General features: G+C 32.5%; 1 protein-coding gene across 2 annotated transcripts in view; it reads right to left on the minus strand.

The window, feature by feature from the left end:
- The window catches only part of LOC120345494 (uncharacterized), a 27950-nt gene extending 21606 nt beyond the window's left edge, over positions 1 to 6344 (minus strand). The window contains exons 1-7 of one of the 2 annotated variants that reach the window (XM_039414955.2): positions 5408 to 6344; positions 4673 to 4846; positions 3810 to 3918; positions 3107 to 3414; positions 2013 to 2149; positions 1439 to 1624; positions 699 to 873 (exon numbers count right to left, since the gene is read on the minus strand). In XM_039414955.2, coding sequence (XP_039270889.2) covers positions 699 to 873; positions 1439 to 1624; positions 2013 to 2149; positions 3107 to 3414; positions 3810 to 3918; positions 4673 to 4846; positions 5408 to 6194 — 1876 coding nt within the window. In that variant the 5' untranslated portion in view covers positions 6195 to 6344. The remainder of the gene's footprint in view (positions 1 to 698; positions 874 to 1438; positions 1625 to 2012; positions 2150 to 3106; positions 3415 to 3809; positions 3919 to 4672; positions 4847 to 5407) is intronic. The other variant, XM_039414956.2, reaches the window with a different exon arrangement.
- Between the last annotated feature and the right edge of the window lie 1861 nt (positions 6345 to 8205).

An 8205-nucleotide genomic window follows, 5' to 3' on the forward strand; every position in this document is an offset into this window, starting at 1 on the left:
TCTGAGGTTATCAAATCAAATTTCTAAGTGATTATATCACCCTTGAGGCTACATTTCACAACTCAGAATTGAACCATAGAAATTAAAGATTGTAGCTATTCTGGAAATACATAATGAGTCTAAACAATATGACTATAAAAAAAATGACATTTGGGGACAGGCATATGAATAACAACAAAGTCAGCAATACTTTGATTCGATTTGATTAAAAATACTTTGATTCGAACAATTAGAATGGAATCGCATAACCTTATATGAAACTAAGAATTACACCAAACACTATATTTCATAAATTATCTTGAAATAAGAATATTTTCAAAAATTTAAATCTTGCATTTTGCATATTTTATGCCAGAAGCCTGATGATTGCTAAATATGCGAATCTATTTCTAATATATTTTATAGGCTACTCCACTAAAAATAAGACGCTATTATAAATGTCCAGTAAATTTAATTCATAGGCTACAAAATGTAAAGGTATTTCCATTCAAAAAAGATATATAACATGTCACCTATGTTTTGTAAAATTTAACACTTTATGGTCTATTCGGATTATGACACTGATATTACTGGAATATTATATAATGAAGCAATGCTGTTGCACTAATATCCATTTGATTATAGTTCAATGTAGATAGATGGTTCTTAAAACATTGCTTAATTACAAAATCAACATACATGAATAAAAAGTTACATACTTTTGACATCAAGGCCTCCTCGGAATTTATCAAATCCTTTCAATTGAACTTTATCTCCGAGTAAATCCAGAAATTCTTCGAATCCGGGACTTCCATGTTCGTTATTATACATTTCTTCTTCTGTTGTTTGGCCTTTCTTACAATACATTATACCTATTTTATAACTGTTTGCAACCTGATAAAATAAAATAAAGTTTGTAAGTAATACAGATAATGAGAAAAAAGGGAACTTTCAAATTAAATATAAAGTCCAATCTAGCTATCTCTGTCTGCAGGACTTGTCGACTCAAATATTTGTACGTAAATTTGAAATATTAAAATTTTAAAGTAACATCGTATGTAGAAAAGAAATATACCGTAATATGCAAAATTTAACCAAACTTTTAACTTTCACTTTTGAAAAATCTTTAAATAATAAGATGGTATGTGTATTCACAATACCAAATTAGTGAAATGCGATACTGAGTTTGGACGTTGAAAAAATGTAGGGGTAAAAATTGATGCGATTGCGATGTAATTTATTTAGAATAAGTTTATTAGTTACCGGTATATAAAACAAGCCGATAAAGATTATTAAATTTTCGATTAAAAATACCTATAATCCAAGGCCTTATTTAATAAACATCCTAAGCTAAATGAAATATGAAGCAGATTTTAACAATATAGATAGACATAAATATATTGAATTATAGAATAAGTGGAACCTGTATTGAATACACAACCATACCTAACAAACTTACATTCTGCTCATCAACTTTCATTAGTTGTTTTTGTACAGCTTCAGTAGATGATGCAGATTTTAAACAATCAAAATTAATCTCAGGGCAGACATATTCTAAAACATCACGAGGTTTTAAAGCTCTTGTAGTTGAGTAATGTTGAGATATGAGAACGTCTTCAAGAATGGATCCCCGTAAAGTACAAAGCTGTAAAATTGTACAAAGATTGAGTAGTGAAAGAAATAACAGATTAGAAAAAACAGTTAGATTAGACATAGCCTACTATTAGATCATAATAAGTTTATCAATGTGCTTGACTGCATAATGCTCTATATTTTACTGAAATTTCACATATGATACAATTACATATTCAAAAATATAAATAACACAACACTACATTGTATAGTATAGCATGGCTGGAAAGCTGAAAAATACATGAATATGAAAAATACTTTGAAAAGATTCAGAATCAAGATCTGTAATCCCTTCTATTTCATTATAAACGCTATTCGAAATTAAAGACTTCCAAGTGTCCATAAAATTTTTCATTTGATTTGTAACAGTACACAAGAAATATTAAATATTTTTAACTTACTTCTGATGCACGAACAATAACTCTATAATTCCAAGCATTATCTTTAATGTTAGCGTTTGCTTCTCTTAGTTTTTCCCGCTTGATACTGATTGCAACTGGACCATATTTATCATCGATACCAAAAAAGTTGAAATGATCTACGCAGAAATAATTTGAGCATATTAAGACGATGGCGAATAAAGGCTCATTTATTTTATCTATACTTGACCAATTATAGATTTTGAAAGCAAAAATGGATAATTTTACTGAAAAATGGAGCCTACTAGAGAAATGGGGGAACATCTGTCACCTCAAACTATTTAATTTCATGCATTATTTATGAGACATGAATTTTGCAAGAGGTGAATTGAGCTGCTCATATTATGATCATTATGAATTGTACACCAGGGAATCATCCTCCATTAGTTACAGCTAAGATCAAGTGATTATTTGAATTCTTCAATAAAAATAAAGCTTCCAACATTTAAGTAATAACCAAAACTTATTATCACGTAAAAATGGTTGATGTGAGATTGAAATTCAAATATAGTCCTGGTGAATATTGAATCAAATACTAAATACTGAATTAAGGGCTTTCTGAAAATTATTTTATAGAAATTTGAAATTAAAAAATTAATGTTCTTATCATCAACACGATTCTAAAGAGTATGACATTATTCATAGTGTGTTCTCAGCATCCGTAAATTCCCTTTCTATTTTGTTCCTTCAGTCTATTTCAAGAATTGAGTTGACTTTTTGCTTCTCTCACACTAGATTTTTTACAATATAAATCTAGTTTTATGACTGTTGCTTGATTGGAGAGCAAAAAGCTTAGAAGTCACACAGCCACTAATCAATGCTGTAAATTTGAAATTTTATGCATATTGGTGATCATCTGTTATTAATACCAATTTTTTGTAGATAAATAATAAATATCTCGTTTTCTGGCATCATGAAGAATCATAGAATTTAATACATCTTACAAATAATTTTGAATCGAGACCTTTTGTAAAAAATTGAAAATATCAAGGTAAACTAGGATAAACTATGCTTTCAACCACTTTATTGGCATTGTTTGTGGTATTACATACAATAACACAGATATCATTTCTTACCTTGCTGAAAAAAATGCTTCTTGTAATATAATGCACCACCATCTAAATATTCCTGAACAAATCCAACAGCGTTCAATTGTTTATCATCATCGATCCCTATTTTTTCCATGACTGATACACCTTTGTTATTAATGAGAAGCATTCTAGCCGTAGTTGGACTGTTTGTGATCGAGTGTGAACTATTTTCTGGTAGTAAAAGTTGCACAGAAACCGCAGGTGTTTGTGAACATGTAGATAGTTGCGAAATATCTGATGAAAACATTTCACCTTCTGTCTCCCCTCCTATCTCATTGCAGAAAAATGGGCACCTATGGAAATAAGACAAATAATAGTTTATTTCACTTTCAAAATACACATAACTACAATGTTAATAATCCAACCGATGTCAACCCCTGACCCCTGGTCAATCTCCAGGAAAATAAAATTTTAAAAACGAAAACATTGGCATATGCAAGTCTTAAATAGACTGTTAATAAATACTCCTAGTAAAATTGATGCTTTTCGATTTTTATTAGGAAGTGTTGACATATTTTATCACCATTGACAGTCTGTACTTCAACTTTGACTCCAGAGAATTCACAATTTCAACTCTGACTCAGGGGATTTTAAAAATATGACTTCTGCGCCAGTTTCAATGAAAAATCAGCTCACTGACTTTCATTCAGTCATTATCATTCACAGAACATGAACCATCATGACCTACCATTCCAACACATCATTTGTTCTTATATCCTCTGTACTTCCAGATAATTTTAATTCCTGTAAATCTTCCAAACTTCCTGCCGGTGTGTTTTCATTACTGTGCATCCGAGCTAAAAAGAGAATTTGACCTATCAGTCATCATTCAACTTGTTCAGTGATTTATAGTGAACTAACTTTCATTAACATGAACCTAGTTCAATGGTTTAGTTTGGTACTTAACATTTCATTAACAATCAATTGAGTCATATAGCAAACTTTAACATAGAGGCAAAGGTTTTTTCACAATATATATAAAACCGATTATTGATTCAATTTATATACAATTCAATTTTTTATTAAAAAACGCCTGCACTAAATAATGGCATATTGCGTCAAATATTGAATTTAACTCTGAAATGTGAAGTGAAAATCAGAACAAGTAAAGGTTAGAACAGTACTTTTCAACCAGGGTTTCGAAAGCCCAGCCCAGGGGTTCAGCAAGTTCCCATTCAAATTTGAGAGCATATATCGTTATATGTATATTGTTTGAATATAATTTAATACCTATTAGATTCGTCACTATTATTACCTGCACTTCAAAGGTCCTTATTTTATTTTTCTTATTTGTTTGTTTTTATAAATATATATTTATAGTTTATACAATACAGACAAAAAAAGACGATTAACTTGTTGTACAGAGGTTCCTCACAGGGGTTTCGCTCCAGTAAAAAGGTTGAAAAGTACTGGGTTAGAGATACCAGAGAGGCAGAAGAGTCTTTAATAATGAACAATGATTTTTTATGATGCAAACTTTTTTGAGATATATAGGCCTATATCATTAACACAATTGTATAATATATATGAGCAGGAATCATATCAACCCACCACTCATTGCAGCAGCCTTGCTTGCTCCAGTTGTTTCATTTTTTCTCTTCAGTGTTTCTGTGGCGAGCAAAACTTCAGCAAAAGAAAAAATCATACTTTGCCAATCGTGATGTGCAAAAGACTGCCTTGGTCTATCTTTTTCTAGGGACCAGCACTTCAAAGCAGCACATTGTTCTAAAAGTAATAAAGTATTAAAATGATTGACATTGACACATGAATGCTCTGTTGATTTGACAAAATGAATATACCGGTAGATCATGGGTTCTCAACCGGGAATAAATTCAGTCCTTGAATGTTAACAAATTTTAAATGCATCAGAAGTAAATTATCAAGCAAGAAACTACATGGCCAGATGCGTCTGTTGATCAGATAGAAGATTGTGAATTGCTCTTTTACGCAATTGATGTTTATTATGTTCCCGCTACGAAGAGCATAGTCTCTTTTTTTCATTTCATTTTTCTTACTTCACACAGTCGAGAGGATAAATTTTACTTTTGAAATTTGTCAAGGGTAAACATGGTAATGAAGGGTGAGAATCTGCAATATAGATCATCTATTCACGGCAGAATGGTGCTTGTCGACATATGGTAGAAGACAGAGATGGCAGCTTCCATTCAAGTTACGTACATCAATCTCCAGACTACCGTACATATAAATCTTGTGCATTAATATTAGAAAATGAAAAGACATCAAAAATAGAAATCAGTAACTGCACAAGAGGCCATAAATAAATACCTTGAACTTCATCCGTTTTGTTACTCTTGAAACTTTGATCTGAATTTGCTTGCTTCAGTGGTTGTGCTATATTGGTACTATCCAATCCATGACCAAGAACTTTAGCTACTGATTTCGATGCAGGGCTACGTTGATCATTGTTTTTCTTTATATCGTGTTCTTTCACCATGTCAAAAAAACTGTTTTCGCTTTGAGGTCTTATATTAGAAAGTGTTATTTCAGCTCTTATGTTTTTGTTAAAAGGTTTTGGCTTCACATAAGGTTGAGGAATATCAAAGCTAGAATATCCAGAACTTTTTAAACTTTCTATAGATGATGAATCATGAATCAAGGGTTTGGGTCTAGGAGTTGGTGTCGGTTTTGCTTTTCTTGCAGAAATGACAGGTCGATAAGGACTTGGCTCCTGAAAATGTACATAAAACTGTGAATTTGGATTGCTCTTTGCCGTTTCAGTTTCTCCGTTTCTGTTTGCTTGTAATGATACATCCTCATCACCACTTAAATATAGTCTTTCATTTGTGTTTCGACCTTCATCAATGCTTTTATGAGTTTTATATATTGGCTTTGGAGGCCAAGTTCGCTTTGAATAAACACTGACAATCCTGCGATGAACATCATCACCCTTATTATTTATGGGTAACGATTGTGATAGTTCTGTCGAAACATTACTTTTCCTACTTGTATTCACTTTTGCTGGTTCAAGCCATTTTGCACCATATTTTGCTGGCAACAATGTACTTCCTTTTGTTCTTTCAGGCTGAGCAGGTTTGGACAGCGGTCTGTCCATGTTATTTCTGTAGGCATGGAAAAATAATCCACTTTGGGTTTACATTTCATGTAATTAACATACTTCTATCTATACAGATTAATAATGGTGAACTCCCAGGGGAGTTGTATTGTGCAATACACAAAGCTGGATAAACAATAAAGAACGAACAATTAATATTACCATACCAGATCATATTACATTTTAAATTCGATTTTGTGGGTTGGGATATAACAGAGAACAGATGAAGTCAAATAGCAAATGGCTGATATTTAAATACAATTGTAATACAACAGCAGCAAATTGATTATTTGACCTGGGCAAACTCAGGAAATGATTGTTAAAAATTACTTCCGTGTGGTGCATTTGGTAATTCCTGAAGCACTCATGACTTACAGAAAAGTTATCAAAATGCAAAACATTACAGTGATTATTCAAACAAAAATAACATTTTGCCTATTTAATGATCAATAGTAAACAGTAAAAAAAATAATTAAAGCAGCAAATGCTTGATGAAATGCCTATTATTGGCAAACAATTTAGATACTTGGGTATTCAACTAGGGCCAAAAATTATTGGAAGACTATAAAAAGCAGTTGTTAATTAAGCCTGGCAATTATTTCTTTAATTTCGATGAGTTTATTCTATTCGAACAACCTTAACAATTGAACAAAATATGGCATAAATTAGTAATGAGTTTTCTGAAGTGTATTAAACTTTAAGAGATATAGGTCCGCTTTGATGCTATTTAAAACTTAATAAACAACATTTTTTCATTACGATTTTTGAATTTGAAAAAAGATTCTGAAGCTGTAAAATAATAACGCTCGATTGAATATTTTTTAACCACCACCCAACAACTACAGGAGTATCGTCTACCACTTCAATAAGGTTTAAAAATCTTGTTGTCGCAGAAAGATTAGGGTGAATTGATCAAGCTATATCAAAGCAGAAAAAATCTTATCATCCAACCCAATATAGACTGCTTTTATAATGACATAAACAGATACGGTTTAATCCAACAGGTGAAAGTTGGAATTAGTAATGAATATGCAATATGAATTATCATATATAAACTTAGAAAATATTATTTTATATAAAATTATAAAGCAAGGCCAAAAGGACTTTATAAAAAGTGAATAAAATTATTTTTTGAACGAAGAATTAACAATTTGATGCAAATCACAAGCCAAAGTTGCATAATACTGTACCTAATCGATGTACCTCAAAATTGAAACAATGCCTCTAATTGGTTCAAAATAACAATTTATAGGATAGGATAGGGTTTACATATTTATCACGGGGGAGAGGATAGACGATAAGACGGCTTATCCATATGGCGAACCACGGCCTCTCGTCCGGTTACCATTCCAAGTCGGGTATGGGATTAGTTATCTTGTTTGTTTTCGGAAGCATGGACTTGGTGGTGGAGGAAGCCGTAACCGACCAGCGGTTACGTGAACCACCCGACGACGGCGAGGAGTCCAGCAATCCTCTCACACATAACCATCCCTGCATGGGATTCGAACCTGCGAACCCACGCAGAGTAATTAGAGGTGCGGTGGCGAGCGTATTCCCAACGCTTAGCCCGTTGAGCCACACCGCCGCACCCAGAATTACGGCATGTGCCAGAGGATTGCTATAGGCTTGTATTCACTTACGCTCAGCAAAATTAATCTATGTTGCTTCAAAAAATTCAGCAATACATATGGAAAGTATCGGTACCGGTACCCAATTATAGTGAGTAGGATTCCTAACAAACAAAAAACGCTGAATCGTTCATCATTCTGTCATTATTGGCAGACTGGTGTGGATGATAATTTGCAGTCAGAATCGGTTAACCAATTACGGTACCGTAACCACTCCATCTTTTCAATGTATTCTGCTACGGTACCGGTATATGCTTGTACCAATGTACGGGTACGGCACCGGTACCGGTACTGCTGTACTGACAGACTAGGCAAGCTTTAAAATTTGGTTACTGGCTAAACTTCACTAAATAGTTACCGGTATTATTCAGTGACAAAATATT

The sequence above is a fragment of the Styela clava genome, chromosome 8, assembly GCF_964204865.1.
Source record: "Styela clava chromosome 8, kaStyClav1.hap1.2, whole genome shotgun sequence".
Taxonomy (NCBI): Eukaryota; Metazoa; Chordata; class Ascidiacea; order Stolidobranchia; family Styelidae; genus Styela; species Styela clava.